We start from the raw sequence: 21,040 nt of genomic DNA, 5'->3' as shown, positions 1-21,040 counted from the left end.
ACCCCAATCATTTTTAATTCTAGTATGAAATTGGAAAGACAGAGCATAAGAAATAACTATAAATCTATGTTAATGGATATACAATGTAAATAGATATAATTTGTGATATGAGTAAAATAAAGTGGGAGGTTGGAAATGTAAAGGAATAAAGTTTTTGTATGCAGTTGAAGTTTTTATTAGTTTAAGTTAGATTACTATAATTAGAAGCTTTATTTAATTCCCACAGTAACCACATGAGATGTGCAAAAGGAAATGAGAAAGGAATCAAAACATGTCACCAAAAAAAAAAAAAAAATCAACAAAACACAAAAGAAGGCAGTAAGAGAGGAAAAGAAGGACAAAATACTGCAAGAATTTATAGACAACAGTTAACAAAATGGCAGCAGAAGTTTTTTTTTTCTGTCAGTGATTACTTCAAATGTAAATGGTTAAACTCCTTAATCAAAAGACTTAGATTGGCTCAGTGGATTAAAACAAAACAAAAACAACGTCCAACTGTATACTGTCTACAAGAGACTTCAGATCTAAAGACACATATGCACTAAAAGGATGGAAAAAGATATTCCATGTAAATAGTAACCAAAAGAGCAAGAAGACATAAATTTATCAAACAAAATAGGCTTTAAATCAAAAAGTGTCATAAGAGATGAAGAAGGACATTATATAATGATAAAAGGGTCAGTTCACCTAACATTAAAGCTCCCAAGTGTATGAAGCAAACATTGTTGAAGGGACACAATAATAGTAGGAGACTTCAGTACTCCACTTTGAGTAATGGATAGGAAAACCAGCCAGAAGTTCAATATATGAAACAGAGGACTTGGACAACACCAATTGAACAGACATATAGAGAATACTTCATCCAATAATAGCAGAATACACATTCTTCTCAAGCACACATAGATTGTTCTCCAGGACAGACTATATGTAGGCCACAATAAGTCTTAACAAATTTAAAAAGATTGAAATCATGCTAAGTGTCTTTTCAGAACACAATGGAATGAAACTAGAAATCAACAGCAGAAGAAAAACTGGAAAATCCACAAATACATGAAAATTAAACAGTATACTGTTAGTTAGCCAATGGGTGAAGGGAAAAATCACAAGAGTGATTAGAAATATCTTGAGAAAATGAAAGTGAAAATGCAGCATACCAAAATATATGGGATATAGTAAAAACAGTACAAAGAAGGACATTTATTGTGGTAAACACATTAAACAAGAAGGAAGATCTCAAGTCAACAACCTAACTTTACACCTCAAGGAACTAGAAGACTGCACTAAATCAAAAGTTAGCAGAAAAAAAGGAAAACAATAAAGATTAGAATAGTAATAAATAAATAAATAAATAAATAAATAAATAAATAAATAAAAAATAGAAAATTTCAAAGAAACTAAAATCTTTTGAAAAGATTTAAAAAATTGACAAACTCTTAGCTAGAATAACTAGGAAAAAAGATTCAAATAAACTCAGAAGTGTAAAGGAGACATTATGACATGCTACAGAAATAAATGTATTACAGGAGACTACTATGAACAAGTATACTCCAACAACTGGATAACATAGAGTAAGTGGATAAGTTCCTAAAAACAGAAAAAATACCAACTGAATCATAAATTCTGTACATACCTATAACTAGTAAGAAGACTGAAACAGTAACTTCCTAACTAGAAAAGCCCAGGATCAGATGGCTTCACTGGAAAATACTACCAAACATTTATAGAAGTAACAACAATTCTACTCAAAACTTTCCAAAAAATTAAAGAGGAAAGAACACTTCCAGACTTATATGAGGCCAGCATTGCCTGATACCAAAGCCAGACAAAGTTAACTACAAGAAAAGTAAAGACCAGTATATCTGGTTTCTGCAGATGCAGAAATTCTCATCAGAATGTTAGCAGCCTAGATTCAGCAGGACCAAGTGGGATTTATTCCTGGGATGCAAGAATTGGGTCAACGTATGAAAACAAAGAATGTGATACACCACATTAAAAGAATGAAGGACAAACCCCACATGATCATCTCAATTGTTGCAGAAAAAGGCATTTGACCAAATTCAACACCCTTTAATGATAAAAGTATTCAACAAACTAACAATAAATAGAAGGAAACTACCTCATGATAATAAAAACTATATATGACAAACCGCAAAACATTGCTGAAAGATAGTGAGGTGACTGCTTCAAATTCACAGACATCAATGCAAAAGCCATCAGAAATAGGAAAAAAAACAAGCATGACATTATCAGGAACACAATAATTTTCTAATAACTGACACAAAAGAAGTGGAAATCCACAAGTTACCTGAAAATTCTAAATAATTATTTGAAGGAAGCTCAGCATGATTCAAGAGAACAATAAACAAACTCAGGAAAACAATGTATGAACAAAATGAGAAATCATAAGACAAATACATGTTGGAGCTTAAGCATATAAGTGAATGAAATGAAAAATTCAGTAGAGAGCTTCAACAACAGGCCCAATCAGGTAGAAGAAAGAATCTATGAATGTGAAGACAGGTCTCTTGATATTATCCAATCAGTGGGAAAAAAGAAATTAAATTGAAAAAGAGCAAAGAAAGTGTATGTGAATTATGGGACAACGTCAATTGAAACAATATTCACATTATGGGAGTCCCAGAAGGAGAAAGGAGAGCAAAAGACAGGGAAAACTTATTTGAAGAAATAATGGCTAAAAACTTTCCAAAACTAGGGAGAGATGCAGTCATCCAGGAACATGAAGCTCAAGTGTCCCCAAAATGATTTAATCCAAAGAGATCACATTGTAGTCAAGCTCTCAAAAAAATCAAAGAATTCTAAAAGGAAGAGAAAAAAGACTCACCACATACAAGGGAATCCTGATACAGCTGTCAGCAGACTTCTCAGCAGAAGGCCCAACAGGCCTTCCATGTGCTCAAAGAAAATCACAATCAACCAAGAATACTTCAGAACTGTCAATCACAAACTTTAGAAATGAAGGAGAGATAACGTCTTTCCCAAGCAAATAAAAGCTGGGGTAATTTATCATCATTAGATCTGCCTTATAAGAAATGCTAAAGGGAGTTCTTCAAGCTGAAAGGATGTGAATTAGTAACATGAAAATATATGGAAGTATAAAATTCACTGTTAAAGGTAAATATATAAATATATAGTTAATTTTCTGAATATTGCAATAGTGAACTCTAGCACATAGGTTAAAAGACAAAAGTGTTACCTATCAATGATGTAAATGACTTACATTCTCCACTAAAAGACATAGGGTGGCTCAATGAGTTACAAAAAAAAAAAATCCAAGTATATGGGGCCTATAAGAACACTCATAGACCAAAACTAAAAGGATGGAAAAATATTCTATGCAAATAGAAACCAAAAGAAGCTGGAGTAGCTATACTGATATTAGACAAAATAGACTTTAAGTGAAAAGCTGCAGCAAGAGATAAAGAAGATAAAGGGATCAATTCACTGAGAGGTTGTAACAATAGTAAATTTTTAGGCATCCAATAGGCATCCTGGGTGGCTCAGTTGGTTGAGCTTCAGACGTCGGGTCAGGTCATGATCTTGCACTTGACGAGTTTGACCCCTGTGTCAGGCTCTGTGCTCACAGCTCAGAGCCTGGAGCCTGCTTTGTACTCTGTGTCTCCCTCTCTCTCTGCCCCTCCCCAGCTCATGCTGTGTCTTTCTCTGTCTCAAAAATAAACATAAACATTAAGAAATATATATATATATTTAATATATATATAAATATATATATATTTATATATATTTATATATATTATATATATATAAATATATATATTATATATATATAAGAAATATATATATATAGAGAGAGAGAGAGAGAGAGAGAGACACATCCAGTATTGGAACACCTAGATACATTAAATAGTTTATAGATCTGAAGACAAAAGTAGATAGCAATGCAATAATAGAGGATTTCAATACCCTGCTTTCAACAATGGATAAATCATCCACATAGAAATATAATATGGAAATAATGGATTTGAATTACACTTAGACCAAATGGACCCAATAGACATGTACAGAATACAGAGCATTTCAACCACCAACAACAGAATATACATTCTTCTCAAGAATGGAACGTGGAACATTCTTCAGGATAGATCATATGTTAGGCCACAAACAACTCTTAACAAATTTAATAAGAGTGAAATCTTATCAAGTATTTGACCACATGATATGGTATAAAAGTGAATAATAGGAAAGCTGGAAAATTCATAAATATGTAAACCGCACACTTCTGAAAAAACAGTGGGTCAAAAGAAGAAATCGAAAGGGAAATTTAAAAAAAATCTTGAGATGAATGAAAATGGAAACAAACATACCAAAAATTATTGCATCTAGCAAAAACATTTCTAAGAGGAAGATTTATAGCGGTAAATACTTATATTAAGAAAAGAGAAAGATCTCAAACAACCTAATTTTACATTTCAAGGAAGTAGAAAATGAACAAAGCAGAAGAAAATAATAAAGATTAGAGCAGAAATATATGAAATAGAGACTAGAAAGATGATGGAAAAGATAAATGAAACTGAGTTGGTTTTTTGAATAGGAATACAAAATTGACAAACCTTTAGCTGCACTTAACCAGGAAAAAAAAGATGACTGGAATAAGTGAGGGAGTAATATAACTGATACCGCAGAAATACAAAGGATCATAAGAGACTACTATGAACAATTTTATGCCAAAAAATTAGATAACTTAGAAGAAATGGATAGATGCATAGAAATGTAATTTACCAAGATTTAATCATGAAGTAATAGAAAAATGGAACAGACCAACAATGAGGAAGGGATTAGATGATGATGATGACAATAATAAATAATAATAAATCCCAACATATAAATGTCCAGGATGAGATGGCTTCACAGGTGAATTCTGCCAAACATGTAAAGAATTGTTACCAATCCTTCTCAAACTCTTACAGAAAATTGAAGAGGAAAGAACACTTTCGAACTCATTTTACAAGGCCAGCATTACCAAAATACCATGATCCAAGACAAGAACATTAAGAGAAAAGAAAATTACAGGTCAATATCCATAATGGACATAGATGCAGAATCTTCACCAAAATACTAGTGCCAAATTCTAGAACACATTAACAGGATCGTACACGAGGATTTAATGATGTTCCTCCCTGGGATGCAAGCATCATTCAGGGTATGTAAATCATTAACATAATGAAGGATAAATATATCATCATCTCCATAGGTGCAGAAAAAGTATTTGGCAATTCTTTTATGATAAAAAAAAATCTGAACAAATTAGGTTTAGATGGGATGTTTCTCAGTATAATAAAATATTGAAAAGCCCACAGCTAACCTCATACTTCGTGGTGAAACACTGAAAGCTTTTCCTCCAAGATCAGGAACAAGACAAGGATGCCCACTCTTACCACTGTGTTCTGTTTAATGTAGTACTGGAAGTCATAGAGCAAGTAGGCAAGAAAGAGAAATAAAAGGCATCCAAATCAGAAAGAAAAAGTAAAATTGTCTCTGCAGATGACATGCTCTTATATGCAGAATACCCTAAAGACTCCACCAAAAAACTGTTCGAACTAATAAGCAAGTAAAGTTGCAGATACAAAATTAGCGTGCAGAAATCATTTGTGTTTCTATATACTAACAAATTATCTGAAAGAGAAATAAGAAAGCAGTCCCATTTGTAGTACCATTAAAAACAATAAAATACTTAGGAATAAATTTAACCAAGGAGGTGAAAGACATGTACACTGAAAACTGTAAGACATTGATGAAAGGGATTAATGAAGATCCAGCAATTGCACTAATAGATATTTACCCCAAGAATACAAAAATACGAATTCAAAGGGATACATGTACCCCGAATGTTTATAGCAGCAGCATCTACAATACCCAAATTATGGAAATGACCCAAAGGTTCTTTGACTGATGAATGGATAAAGAAAATGTGGTATATTTATATACGATGGAATATTACTCAGCCATAAAAAAGAATGAAATCTTGCAAAAAAGACGTGGATGGAGCTAGAGAGGTTTATGCTAAGTGAAATAAGTCAGTCAGAAAAAGACAAATACCATATAATTCCATTCATATGTGGAATTTAAGAAACAAAACAAATGATCATAGGGGAAAAAAAGAGAAAGAGAGGTAAACCAAACACACACTTTTAGCTATAGAGAACAAACACATGGTTACCAGAGGAGAAGTGGGGGGGGGGGGGTGGGAATGGGTTAAATAGGTATTGAGGATTAAGGAGTGTACTTGTAATTGAGCACCATGTGTTATATGTTAAGTGTTGAATTACTAAATTGTACACCTGAAACATACAGTATAATGAAACTAACAATACACTGTATGTTAACTAACTGAAATTTAAATAAAAAATTTTTAAAAACAGATTGAAGAAGACACAACTAATTGGAAAGGTACCTCATGTTCTTGGATTGGAAGGATAGGTATTTTTAAAGTTCATACTTTGTAAAGCAATTTATAGAGCCAGTGCAATCCCTAGCAAAATTCCAATGGCATTATTTTTACAGAAATAGTAAAACCGTTTTGAAATTTGTGTGGAACCATAAGAGACCCTCAATACCAAAAACAATCTTGAGAATGAAGAATAAATCTGGAAGCATCACACTTCCTAAATTACAATTTATGATACAAAGGTATAGGAATCAAAACAGTGTGGCACTGGCATAAAATCAGGCACATAGACCAGTGGAACAGTATAGAGAGCTCAAACATAAACCCATGCATACGTGGTTAACTAATATTTGACAAGGGCACCAAGAACATACAGTGGGAAAATGGTAGTCTCTTCAATCAGTGGTGTTAGGAAAACTGGATATGCACATGTAAAAGAATGAAACTGGACTCCTGTCTTACATCAGTCACAGAAATTGTCTTGAAATGTATCAGAGACATATGAAATCATAAGAAAAAGAGACTTATCTGACACTGTAAAACTCCTAAAAGAAAACATAGGGGGAAAATCCTTGACTTTGTTTTTAGCAGTGTTAGCTTGGATAAGACACCAACTTCACAGGCAAAGAAAGCTAAAATAAACATAAACACCTCAAACTAAAGAGCTTCTACACAGTAAAGGAAATATTCAGTAAACTGAAATGGCAACCTATAGAATGGGAAAAAATATTTGCAAACTATATATGTCATAAGGGTTTAATATCTAAAATATAAAGAACTCACACAGCTAATAGGGGAAAAGCAAACAATCCAATTAGAAAATTGGCAGAGGAATTTAAGAGACACATTTCCAAAGAAGATATACAAACAGGTATGTCAACAGATGTATGAAGAGGAGTTCACGGTCACTAATCATCAGGCATACCCAAACCACAATGAGATATCACCTCACACCTATTATGGGAGCTATTTTCAAACAATGAGGTAACAAATGTTGATAAGGATGTGGGGAAAAAGGAACTCTGATGTACTCTTGGTTGGAATGTAAACTGACATATCCAAAATGGAAAACAGTATGACGGGTCTTCAAAAAATTAAAAACAGAACTGTCAGATGATCCAGAAACCTACTCCTGGGTATATATCTGAAGGAATTGAAATCAGTGCATTGAAGGGATAACTGCACACCCATGTTCATTGTAGCATTATTCACAATAACCAAGACATGGAAGCAACCCAAATGCCCATCAACAGATGAATGTTAAAAAAAAAAAAAAAAAAAGGTGTGATACATATATAAACTGGAATATTATTCAGCAGTGGGAAAGGAGGATATCCTGCCATTTGCAACAACACAGATAAACCTTGAGCACATTATGCTAAGTGCGATAAGTCAGAGAAAGACAAGCACTATATGATTATCACTAATTTGTGGAATCTAGAAAGTCAAACCTATAAAAAAAAATAGCCAGTGAAATGGTGATTACCACCAGGGAATAGGATGTGTGAGGGGTAAGATTCATAATGTTTAAGGGCACAAACTTGTAACAAGTAGTAAATAAGCCAGAGAGATATAAAAATAAATAAATAAAAATAAAAGGGAAATACTGAACAAAACATATTTGAACAAAAGAGCTTTCTTGTACTTTAAGTTTTTCCTGAGTTTTGTTTTGTTTTGTGTACCTAGAGAGGTTGGTAATATGGAAGGAATATATATTAAAAAAAAATAGTCATGTGGGATTAGTTGAAAATAAAGAACTATTGAAGAAGGGGAACCAGTTCTGGTATTTTATGAATCTTCTAACCTAGATAAGAAAAAGCCACCAGAGCAAAAAATTTTAACAGCTTTCTTTTATAATCCAAAATTTTAGTTACGAATATTATCTATCCACCCTCCAACCTGGGTAATTTGAAAAAGTCACTTGGTTCTTCCAGTTTTTGAAATAAAGAGTCTAATTTTAGCTTCTCTTTAGTCCTCAAAATTGCTTTTCTTCTCCTTGTTTCTTAGATTTTTATGCTGCACTGCCCCATTCTGGCTAGAAGAGAAGTTAGCACTCAGCTCAGATACTTCCCAGATCTCATCTTGCCTTTGGGGCAGGTAGATATCATGTTGCTTTCTTAGACTTTCATTTCTGTTGTAAGTTGAGAACTGACATCACCTCCAGGTGGGGTGTGTAAGGGTATAGTGGTACCCCAGGTGGTTCTGCAGTCGCTGTGTCCTTCTGTGCTGGTAGAAGACAGACCTAGACTCTGGGATGCACATCTATACATGACTGATGATGACTGCCCTTTTTACTCCCATTTTTGTCATGACAGGAAAGGTCTTGCATGAGGAGCACGTTGAACTCTTGATGGAGGAGTTTGCATTCCTGAAAAAAGAAGTGGTGGGAAAAGACCTGCTAAAAGGGTCTCTCCTCTTTACAGGTCAGTTTGAGGTGGGATCACAGGTCATGTGTAACTGGTGAGGCCAGAAAGCTAACTAGGTTCTTTCCTAGTTCTCTAGGATGTTAATTTGGATTCATTTTTTCTAAAGACTGTGTGACTGAAGGCCAATTTAATATAATCTTCCCATGCTTCCACAAACAATAAAAATAGCCTTTTTTTTTTTCTTTCCTCAAATGAGATTTAAGTGCTTGGTGGACCTTAGGTAAAAGTATGTTAGAAATCTTAAGCTTACAAATGCTTCTGTCCCAACCTTTTAGATAGAATTTTCCTCATTAAATCTTAACAAATTGGAGACTATTTTTCCACAGGAGGTTGAACATGGACTCAGGTTCTTGGAGAGGAGAATATTTTTGTTCTCTTTGCAGAGTAAACAATATTCATAGCCCCTTTCTTCCTCCAACACGTTACAAGGACATGGGCAGCCCCCAGAATATTTGGTCTACACTATATTTGATTATTTGCTCTATGTTGGTCATTATTTGAGGAGCTCCATTAGCAATAGGATATGAGCATCCTGGAGCCTCCTGCTCTTTGGATGACCTTCTTATCTGGCTATATCCTAGAGTATTTGGAACCTTTCCTGAGGGCTTTCCTTATAGAAGCAAAACCCTGACATGGTCAGGCATTGCTAAGTGGTAAAACCATTTATCTCCTCATGAATTTTCAGAAAATAACAGTGAAACCTCTTTTTAAAATCCACCTTCATCTTTTAAAATAATGATAGAGTTGTAACAATAACCATGAACCTGTACAAGGAACTGTGCCACGTATGTGACCTGTATTAATTAGTTCATGTTAATTCATATATGATAATCCTATAAAGTGAGTATTTATACCCCCATTATACACACAGAGAAAAGGAAGCTCAGAGAGGTGAATAGCTTCACAAAGTTGTCAAAAACAGCTTTGTGGCAGAGCCAGATTGGAGCTCACGCCTCTGACTTCATGGCTCAAACATTTGGTGGCTGCTCTGTCCTCTCCAAAAAGCCCAAGAGCAGACAGTAACCAGCTGAGAGGGAGAAACCTTTCTTTTGTAACTTTGATATTTAGGTCCTAGTGACTTCAAACCATGTTGTCTATGAAACTTATAAATTTTTTTGCTTTTATTTATAGCTTGTTCTCTTTTTTATTTTTTAAATAAAAATTTTTTTATAACATTTATTTATTTTTGAGACAGAGAGAGACAGAGCATGAATGGGGGAGGGGCAGAGAGAGGGAGACACAGAATCGGAAGCAGGCTCCAGGCTCTGAGCTGTCAGCCCAGAGCCCGACACGGGGCTCGAACTCACGGACCGTGAGATCGTGACCTGAGCTGAAGTCGGACGCTCAACCGACTGAGCCACCCAGGCGCCCCTGTTCTCTTTTTTAAAAAAGAGAACATTCATTAGTCATAATATGAATTCTTTTCAAGTCAGTATCAAATTTGTAAGGAATTAGTTTATAAACAACGTAACAGGTTACGTAGCCTTTTAAGTTTGGGTTATGTTTAAAATTGGGGCTGGAGAGAGTCGGGAGCAATATCTTAACCACACATATTTCTCACACAGATATTTTTTTTAATGTACTTTTGTGTAGGAGATTATGAAGACTAAGGAAACACTTACTGTATCAGTTTTTTTTTATATTGACATAGTTTATCAGTATTGCTGTTTTCTTCATAGCTATCATGGTGCCTTCACCCTATTGTCATTTACCCTATTGTTAGTTATATGGTATTTATAGGAATATAGGCTTGGGGGCCTAAAATACCTTGGTTCTTTTTCTTTTATAAGACTTCTTTAAATCACTAACTGAAGAGGGTATGTATGTATGTGTGTGTATGTTTACTATATGTAAACCACATGTGCATAGTAGAAGCCTGAAATATTTTTATTATCCTATGAGCTAGATGGACTGCTGTTTCCAATAAAATGTTTTATTTTCCTAAGAAAATTGAATCAAGTAAACAAGAAAAAAGAGAAATGCTTTTATGAAGTTTTCATTCAGGCACCTAAATATTAGTAGTCATCTTGCATATCATGCTGTAAGGCAAGGTTGCTTTGTCTTGAGGACCTAGCCACACACCTGCCCACTTGCTCCCTCAGCTCTCCAGCTATCAGTCCTTACTTCCCACTTCCCATGGTATTTGTGATTCCCCACAGCTGGCCCATTGGAAGAAGAGCGGTTTGGCTTCCCTGCGTTCAGTGGCATTTCTCGCCTGACCTGGCTGGTCTCCCTCTTTGGGGAACTTTCTCTTATATCCGCCACTTTGGAAGAGCGAAAGGAAGATCAACATATGAAAATGACTGTGTGCTTAGAGACAGAGAACAAACGGTAGGTTGTGAGAAACTGTGAGGAGGAAACTTGAGGACATTGTCATATGTTCACAAAGGTGAATCTAGACAGAGCCCAGAGGCCCTAGACCCCCAACCCCAACTCCAGAAGGACTGTCTGCTTTTGTAGACACAGTAGGTGCTGGGATTTCACTTTTGTTGGCCTTATTCATCCTCACAGCAGCCTTGGAAGGAAAATAAGACGAACATGATCCCCTTTGCCAAGTACATAGAGGCTTACGGAATTTGAGCAGGTTGCCTAAGCCACACAAGTGAGCAAGATCAGATGAAGTAACAAATCCAGTTTACCCCTGAGACCTGAATTTTTTCCAACATTTTATTATGAATGTTTCAGACATATGGTAAAGTTGGAAGAATTTTGCAGTGAACACCCATACAACTACTACCTAGATCTTGCCATTGACATTTTATCTTGCTTGCTTATCACGTGTCCAAATATCCATCCCTCTTTGTGACTACAATTTAAGGTTCTGTTTCTCAGCTTTATCTTATTCTGTCATACTATTCCCAAAGTGTTCTGATTCTTTATTTTTTATACCAAGTCTTTTAAAACAAAAGCATATTCATAATTCTCCTTGAAAAGCACTTGGGCTCTATAAAATATTTAAAATAACAAGTGTTTTGGAGTGTTTCTAAATGTGCTTCCAGCTGGTGGGGCTCTTGGTAGTAAAAGAAACAGACCATTGGGTATTTACAAAAAGAGAAAAGTATTTGGGTTCCTGAATGAAGCCTGATCTTTGTCCATTTTGAGGAGTTTCCTCTTTGCTGGGGAAAGGCAGAGGTCACAGATGAAGGAAGATAAAGCATGCGGAACCTGCAAGGGCTGCATTTGGAGTAATAGCACTAGCGGACCCTGACCTTGTAAGTGTAAGAATTGCAGCTATGGTCTGACCATCCCCACAGACAGGTGCTGTCCCCAGTAGCCAGAGCTAAACATAGCTCAGGGTGCTTCTGGAGCACAGAAAAGGGGAATGTGAGAGGTCAGGTCATGCTTCTCAGAGGAAAATGTGCTCTTCTCAGTCCTTGACAGGAAATAAGATGTGAGGGAAGCAGAGACTAACTCATTATTGCAAAGGCGGGGCAGGCATCAGATGACAGGTTGGGACAGATGGCAAACAACATATTATAATAAGTTGTTAATTACATATAATACTTTCTACTTCACAGATTGTACTTTTACTGTCACACCACCACAATAGCATAGGTGAAGCTGTATATTTATTAGTCATGTCCACTGATTAGGAAATTGAAACAGAGGAAACATCCTTGATGTTTGGCATTTCCTCAGACTTTTAAGACTCCATGTTCTATGGAAGGATATGAGAAATTTTCTTAGGTAGATCAGAACCTTTGGAATATCTCAAATTTCTTTTTATTCCCTTTTTAAAAAAAATATTATTTATTTTATTATTTATTTTATTTGAGAGAGAGGGATAGAGAGCGCGAGCAGGGTAGAGGGGCAGAGGGAGAGAGAGAAGATCCCAAGCAGGCTCCATACTCTGCCTGGAGCCTGATGTGGGGTTCAATCCCACAACTTTGGGATCATGACCTGAGCTGAAATCAAGAGTCAGATGCTCAACTGATAGAGCCACCCAGGTGCCCCTGTCTCAAATTTATTTGTATCCAACGTTAAAGCAGTGAATAAACAGCATTAATGTTCATCTTTGTTATCAAATTCTGGAATGTTTTAAAGCATGTACCATGTGCTTTTAAAACTAGCCATGAGCTGAAACTAATATAGTGTTAATGTCACCTACCTCAGTTAAGTAAAACAAAACTAGCCATGGAGATTAATGTTTTAGAAGTGAGACCAACTTTTTGATGATAGAGTTTGTAATAATTTATTTTTAAAAATTGGAGTCATAATCAAAAATTTTTTAATGATAGATTGAACACCTTAGTTTTACTAGTTTACTAATCTAACTACTATCTTTTAGACTCTGTCTGACCTGAATATGAATTTTTTATGTATGGGCTATCATTGATTTATACATGAATCATCTTATTTAAAATTTTTTTTTCAACATTTATTTATTTTTTTTGGGACAGAGAGAGACAGAGCATGAACCGGGGAGGGGCAGAGAGAGAGGGAGACACAGAATCAGAAACAGGCTCCAGGCTCCAAGCCATCAGCCCAGAGCCTGATGCGGGGCTTGAACTCACAGACCGCGAGATCGTGACCTGGCTGAAGTCGGACGCTTAACCGACTGCGCCACCCAGGCGCCCCTCATCTTATCATTTTAATGACTTCCAGAATAGACGACTTGGTGAAATGTAGCTCTTCAAAGCAAATAAGTCCCTGCTTGGTTTACATGCTGCTTAGTATAGTGTCCTCTGTGACAGAGAAAGGCCATCTTATCCTGTAAATGCAGTTATGGCTTCTGACTGTGCCTGGGAAGAATGCTTGGGATCTGTGGGCTTCTTTCTCTCTCTCCCCCAAAACTTGACTCAGTCTGCAGGCCTGAGTTTCAGCTTTCAACTATAAGTAGATGTCTTTCTAGGGTTGTTAACTGCACATTAGGAGCCTGTGCCAGTTGTTTCCAGACACAACTTTTTAAGTTATAGCTACCTTCAAACAATAGAGTAGAATAGAGCAGAACCATAACTGGGAATGGGGAAGAGGCTGGCGGGGATGGGGGGTAGGGGGGGTGGGGGGTGGGGAGAGGGGTGGGAAACATGATTTTGAGAGGTCACAATAAAAGGACTAGCCAGACAGGGATCATTACTTGAATTCCTGTTGTGGAAGTGCTGGTGTTAGAGACTGTTTACTGAGTGCTTACTGTGTGCCAGGCACAGGCCTAGCCCTTTAACAAGGATTTTCTCATGGAACCTTTATGCGAACTCTCTAAGTGGGAATTATTATGATCACCTGGGAAACTGAGGTTCAGCACTGTTAAGAAACTTGCTAAAGGCACAGAACTCAGTGTTGTGTGAGAATCACACTTAGGCAGTCTGTCTCCTGTCCCCAGATTGTGACACCTTCTCCCCAAAACTTCATGGGAAGGGCACAAGAAAGGAAGGTCTTAGAAACCACATCAGGTCTCGTCTTTCCCTTGTTGCAGTCTTCACCTGCCAATGACATAGGTGTCATTGTCTTAGAGCCCAAGGTCATCCAAATAACCCTAGTGCAGCTTAATTCTCAAGCCCGTGTTCTTTCCATCTTACCAACAGTTTTCACACTTTGTAAAAATAAACAATACTTTTTTAATCCAAATGTCATGTGGATAGTCAATGTATAGAAGAGTTACACGTTTCAGCTCTCCTGTCAAAGACAGCTGGTAGGAGTGTGGTCCCTGCCTGCTCATCCTTAAGAGCCTGGGGAGAGCAGTTAGAAATCACCACCTCCACCGGGTTTGCAGATGCAGGCTGAAACTCGGGATATGGATGTGGTTAAACACCTCCCTGTGGAAGGGGAGACCTAAGAAGCTTTTTGTTGGTAGTCTATGCCCAAGTTGACAAATGCAAATATTTGCAAATGAAAGTTCTCGCAGAGAGAAAGAGTGGAGGAGTGGTCTGTGAATTTAAAACTTGTGTTTTGGGTTGGGATGTCTGGAGCTAAGTGTTGTCCAAGCCCAGAACGTGTGTGGACAAGGTCCCATCCTCAGCCCTACTCTATTCAGTTGACAGTAAAGTGCTAACAGTCAGTATGCACACACCGGATAATGTATGGAAGTGTTTAATCACTATATTGTATGCCTGAAACTAATATATCGTACACTGTTAAGTAACTGGAATTAAAATAAAAACTTTTTTAAAAAGTTACAGATAAGACAGTCACAAGAAAAAACAAACTGATGTTCACACAAAATCATTGAGTGAATTCCCTTGCCTGATGGCAAAATTAAATGAAGGACTGTTTGGCCCTGAAGTTGGAAACAATCACCCAAGGCCTTTGGGAGGCTGGTAGAGGTCAAGATGCCACCTGAGCCACTACATTGAGCAGCAGCTTCAGGGAAGATAGGTACAATATGCAGACCTGTTACCAGGTTCTCATGGGCTAGCAAACATCCACCTGCACTCTCTTGTAATCTCTAACATTTATGATTCTTTTGTTTTTGCAGTCCGCTCACATGGATTGAAGAGAAAGGACCTGGTCTAAAACGAAACAGACATTTAAGCTTCCATTTTAAATCTGGGTCCCTGGAGAATATGCCAAATGTAGGAGTCAATAAGAATATTTTCCTGAAAGATCAAAACATATTTGTCCAGAAACTCTTGGGCCAGTTCTCTGAAAAGGAACTGGCTGCTGAAAAGAAACGCATCCTACACTGCCTGTGGCTTGCAGAAGAAATCCAGAAATACTGCTACTCAAAGAAGTAAGAGAAGGAAACATGCGGCACATCTAAGATGGGACCATAGTTTGCTTTTTATGAAGAGTTGACCTCTATCTCTATTCTTACAATTAAACATATCTTGGGCAAACAGGATTTGCTTACTGTCCCGAGCTGTGTTGGGAGTGATATTTGGGAGTTGGGACACATGTAATAGGGATGAGAGAACTAACCTTGGTAGAGCTGAGCCAAGTGCTTCGTATGCCTGATTTAATTTACTCTTCCCAACAGCCCTATCAGATGGGTATTACCAGGTTTGTTTTCATTAGTGTATTGGAAAATTTTATTTGAAGTCACCCAGATAGTAAATATGAGAACCAGCCTTTAAATCTTACTCATGCACTGAACCACTGCAAAATAGCCTCTTCCCTGCTTTAAGGAGTTATGTTTCACCCAACAAACTGTCACTGGGCGAGTATGCTAGGTGCTAAGGATTCTAAAAATGAATAAGACATAGCCGCTTTCCTCGCTAACCTTGTCGAAAGCAAACCAGTCATACAAACTGGTCACTGTAATGTAATAGGTCCAGTAAAAGAGATATGCCCCTGGTCATCTGGAGGAAGGTTTGGGGAAAACCTACAAACCAAATCTTCATAACTAGGTTAGTTGTGTACAGGTGAGAGGAAGGCTTTTCTTGGCAGAGTGCTGACATGACCAAAGAGAAGGAAGTGAGAAACAAGCTGGTGAGTACCCTGGGAACAGTGTTGCTAGAGCATTGTGTCTGGAGGAGGGAGTCCCAGAGATTAAATCTGTGGGGTCCCTATAAGCCAGATCAAGGAGCTAGGGTCTTATTTCTTAGGCACTGAAGGCTCTTATTTGTGTGGCATGGTCAGTTTTCTAGTTTAGAAATGAAAACTTCCAGGAGGAAATGAGACTTGAGACCAAGGAGGAGGCATCCCGTTAAGAGCCAACAAATGTGTTCATACTTGCAGCCCTTGGCTTATCTAGACTCACTGCTTCTGTTGAGACACAGCTGACTTGAGGCAGAGCTGATTCCCAGGAATCTTCCCTTTCATTTCATTGGTTGTCCTGTTGCATTTTCTTTGAAGCTTGTGTTAGATTTCTTGCCTTTGTGAATGTCTCCCTCTTGCTTTTTGCCTACTACCTTCCCATTGTGAGGTTTAGGAGCTGGGAAGTCATTGGTGTCAGCACTCTATTTTCTACCTCGATTTCCATGATTCTGTCACCATATACCTCAAGGTAGAAACCAAAACTCCTTAAGGTTGTTCTTTTATTTGCCATGTAAAACAGTTTAATAAATATTGGTCAGTTAGTTCTCTTGTTTTATTATTCACATCAAATATCCTTTGTGGCCAAGAAATATTGTATCTATTTTTGTGTGTTGTACAGCGTCTAGCATGAGGCAAATATGTGATTAGAATGTAGTGCAATGGCGTCTCCCATTTGGGCCTGATAACTGCTATTTCAAAAATATTGGCCATATTTGGTATTAGAGGTGGGGGTGGGTGTCAAAACCAGAGCTGGATAGTAAAGTGGTATAAACTGGTTTTATTTAATTAAGACTTGTGATAGATGAAAACAGATCTCAGTATAGAACCAGGCTCAATTCCAAATTGTATTTTCAGTGGATGGAAAATTACTAAGAGGAAACATGGGGAGGGAATTCTGTCTAAACCAACTTGATAAGGTTCTTGCTGAAGGCAGGCCAGTGTACTCAAATACCAGGGGTGGGGGACAAGGGATTTGATCAGATATTGAGGGTAGGGATTCTCATGGAACTGACTTAAGAGTTTTGCTAAATTGGGTGATGCAAAGACAGACGTGGAAATCCAAAGTTTGAGGCCTAGTTTGAGAAGAGGGTTCAGAGGAGCCTGACTAAAAGTTTGGTCAAAGTCTTTGTCATGGGTTATGTGATTACTAATTGATGACTACTCATCTTAAGCTTGTTTTGTGTGTGGTCAAGAGATTAAAATGAAAACATCCATTAGTTTTACTAATTGGTAAGAATTGGAGAAGGAGAAGGAAAAGATGGGAGAAAATAGAATCTGGAGAGATGGAGCAGGAGTCCTTCTTCCTCTGCTATTTACAACTGCCCTCATCATCCTTTGGGGCTACTGGAGCCATTCTGGCCCCAGCCTACTGCAGCATTTCCCAAATACTCCTTCCTCTGAAACCCCACCCCCACCCCCACCCCCAATCTATCACTGTCTTCCAGAGCTTCACTGAAGTTAAGCTACAAGTATCCCCTGCCATTTGTTTACCCAAAATATGGTGACCTTTGTTTTTTCCCTTGACTTTCATGGAAGGCTTAGTGAGAAAAGAGGGATTTGAGGTCTGAGATTTCAGAACAAATTAGGCTTTTAGTCCAACTAGAAGAAAAAAGCCCTTTATCCCACTGTACTAATGCTTTGTGTTAGAGGGTCTTCTGGAAGAAAAGTAACATAGTAGTGCCTTTGATCCCTCTCTGCTCCTCACCCACTTCTGTGGTAGGAGCAACCTGCCTTTAGTGATAAAGCTGAAAAAGAAACTAAGCAGCAAAGCCCAACCTCCCTCTAGGTGCACCTGAATTCTCCATTTGTCCATGTGGTAGGTGACAGGGGTAGGCTCTTCCTCTGTAGTGGGGTGGCTTGAAGCTTTGAAAGAAAGTTACTTTCAGAGTAGCAAACCTATTTGGCTTTGGATCCTAGCTACATTTCCCAATCTTTGTCATAATAAAACTGGTACTTTTTTAAAAAACTTAGTCTCTCTCCTATGTTTATAGCTGAATTGGTCCCCAGAATTGGGAAGGAGAAAAAGGAATGCACCTTGCTGGCACCTTAAATCCCAACAATAGATTCTCTCCTTAGGGTTTACTGCCTGAAGGAATCAAGTGGAAAAAAAAAGAGAGTGGGGAGGAAACATTTTAGTCAATGGCTCTACGGTTCCTCAAGAGAGGGCTTCTGTTTGGGAAATTCCTTGCTAAGCCAGTCCATAAGTAGTGGTGGTGTTGGAGATGGAGGGGGATTGACTGTAATAAAAGGAGAAGCTTTGGGAACCTAGGTTGATGGGTTGAAGGGGAAAAAAATAGACACTCCTCTCTGCAAAAGTAATTAATAGGATTTAATGGGAAAGAAGGTAATTAAGAGGTCTAGGATAATGAAGCCTTTGATACTCAAAATGTGTGCTGACCAGTAGCCTTGGCTTTGGCATGGCCTAAAAACTTGTTAGAAATGCAAGTTCTTGGGGCGCCTGGGTGGCGCAGTCAGTTAAACGTCCGACTTCAGCCAGGTCACGATCTCGCGGTCCGTGAGTTCGAGCCCTGCGTCAGGCTCTGGGCTGATGGCTCAGAGCCTGGAGCCTGTTTCCGATTCTGTGTCTCCCTCTCTCTCTGCCCCTCCCCCGTTCATGCTCTGTCTCTCTCTGTCCCAAAAATAAATAAACGTTGAAAAAAAAAATTAAAAAAAAAAAAAAAAGAAATGCAAATTCTGAGGCCCACCTTAGACCTACTGAACCAGAATCTGCATTTTAGATTGCATGGTGATTCCTGTGCATATCAAAGTTTCTTGGAGCTTGTGGACTAGTAAGGAAGAAAAGTGTTACTCATAATGTTAAAGCACAGCTATGAAGAATGCTAAAGGAGGATTTTATTTATTTTTTTTCTTTCTTTTCAACGTTTTTATTTATTTTTGGGACAGAGAGAGACAGAGCATGAATGGGGGAGGGGCAGAGAGAGAGGGAGACACAGAATTGGAAACAGGCTCCAGGCTCTGAGCCATCAGCCCAGAGCCCGACGCGGGCTCGAACTCACGGACCGCGAGATCGTGACCTGGCTGAAGTCGGATGCTTAACCGACTGCGCCACCCAGGCGCCCCAAAAGGAGGATTTTAAAATCTTGTTCTAGGGAGAGTTTTTCTAGTCAAGAATTTAGGAAAACCTTCCCTAAAGAATGCATTGAAATCTGAACGTTGAGAAAGACTTTTGGCAGGTGTAGGCAGACAAGGATGTGGAGAACATTTCAGGTGGAAGGAATAGCACATGCAAAACCCTTATGTCCAGCTATGCCTGAGGCCAGCAATACCCCTGGATGTTACAGGTGTGGGCACCTTAAATTCCCTCTTGTTAATTCCATTTGGCTTTTCTAAACCTACCTTTTTTTTTTTTTTTAAGTTGTGAAATGAGAATCGGCTACTAATATTGGAGAGTCTCTTTTACTGACTTCAAAAAAGTATATTACTATTTATTAAACAAGCAATATCCAGGCCTGATGCTAAGAGGCTTACATACCTTATTCCATTTACTTTTTATAATTCCTATAAAAGGCCATATGCAGTAAGCACTTTTCCTTCATCTTTTTTTTTTAACACATGAGGCTCAGAATTTAAGCTGCATGGCTGAGTTCCTTTACCTAAATCAATGCAAAGTGCAGCCTACATGCTAGGTCCTGTGGCCCAGTCCCTATTTGTGTAGTTTTATGGGTAACACAGCATGCTCATTTATTTATGTATTGTGTATTAATGCTATCATGCTACAAAGGCAGAGTTGAGTAGTTGTGACAGAGACCGTATGGCCCACAAAGCCTAAAATATTTATAGTCTTGGCCCCTTAGAGAAAACATTTGCCAGTCCCTGTTCTAGGTGGGAGCTCAGGTCTCTCTGAGGAAAGGACTAGGGTACAGCAGTCCAATTCTGTGGGAACCTGGAATTATGAATAATTCCCCTTTGCTTAGACAACAGCTACAGAAGAAGAGGCTTCAATGTTTTTCCATAGAGAGTTATGTTACCAGTGGGTTTCTCCAGAGTTGCATATAATCATAAATGCTCAATTGGCCTTGGCTCTCTATCAGTGACTCACTGTGTTCTGAGATACTGTAGAAATGCTCTACATTTGTTGGAAGTCTTTGAGAGCCTAGAGGCTTTGGGAATTGGTTTGTTGAGGACTTGGGATAGGGAAGGACATGTCAGAGCAGTGTATACTGAGTCTAGAGTCCAAGCACAATATCAGTCCTTGTTGGACACCCAGAGTCTTCATTTGGAATCAAAGGAGTCATTGTCCTGGCAACCTGAGGATGCCCATGAGCAAAGACTATATACTGGGGATGGACAGAGTAAGGGGAATGGCTGAAGCCTGAGTTCCCTTGCACAGTCCTGGAGTCTGTAGGTCCTGAGCTTTATCCTGGGACCTTAAAGGGCCACTACCTTCCTCTCAGTCACATAAAAGTGCTGATTTTGTTTGGGAATCTTCATGCCTGTGGCTCCAGTGCTAGTGCTGGACATCAGGGAACAGGCAGCCTCCAGTGTCAGTGGTGTCCACTGAGTTTTGCTGGAGAAACTGGACCAGGGAAAGGTCATTCAGAGGTCATTCTGGATACAACAGGAATCTCCCATTACTAGCAGCTATCTCCACAGATTAAGCTGGTCAAAATCTAGATGGAGTGTTCCATGGTCTTTCTATTTCTTCGTTCAGTAACTGTCCCAAGCACTCACCTTGTGCTTGGGGATCTGGTGGGCCTAAGTGCAAGGCTTACAATGACAAAGTGGTCCCTGCCTGCCAGGTATTCACATTTTGGAG

The 21,040-nt window shown here is 38.2% G+C and overlaps 1 protein-coding gene across 5 annotated transcripts in view; it reads left to right on the top strand.

Annotated features, from left to right (window-relative positions):
- Positions 1-16,805, top strand: part of BLVRA (biliverdin reductase A) — a 64,890-nt gene extending 48,085 nt beyond the window's left edge. For all 5 annotated transcript variants that reach the window (XM_043588495.1, XM_043588492.1, XM_043588494.1 and 2 more), the window contains 3 exons: positions 8,740-8,847; positions 11,010-11,181; positions 15,263-16,805. In XM_043588495.1, the coding sequence (XP_043444430.1) occupies positions 8,740-8,847; positions 11,010-11,181; positions 15,263-15,521 (539 nt within the window). In that variant the 3' untranslated portion in view covers positions 15,522-16,805. The remainder of the gene's footprint in view (positions 1-8,739; positions 8,848-11,009; positions 11,182-15,262) is intronic.
- Positions 16,806-21,040: the final 4,235 nt, after the last annotated feature.

This window comes from Prionailurus bengalensis, chromosome A2 (genome assembly GCF_016509475.1).
Source record: "Prionailurus bengalensis isolate Pbe53 chromosome A2, Fcat_Pben_1.1_paternal_pri, whole genome shotgun sequence".
NCBI classification, from domain to species: domain Eukaryota; kingdom Metazoa; phylum Chordata; class Mammalia; order Carnivora; family Felidae; genus Prionailurus; species Prionailurus bengalensis.
This window is presented reverse-complemented; position numbering and strand designations above follow the sequence as displayed.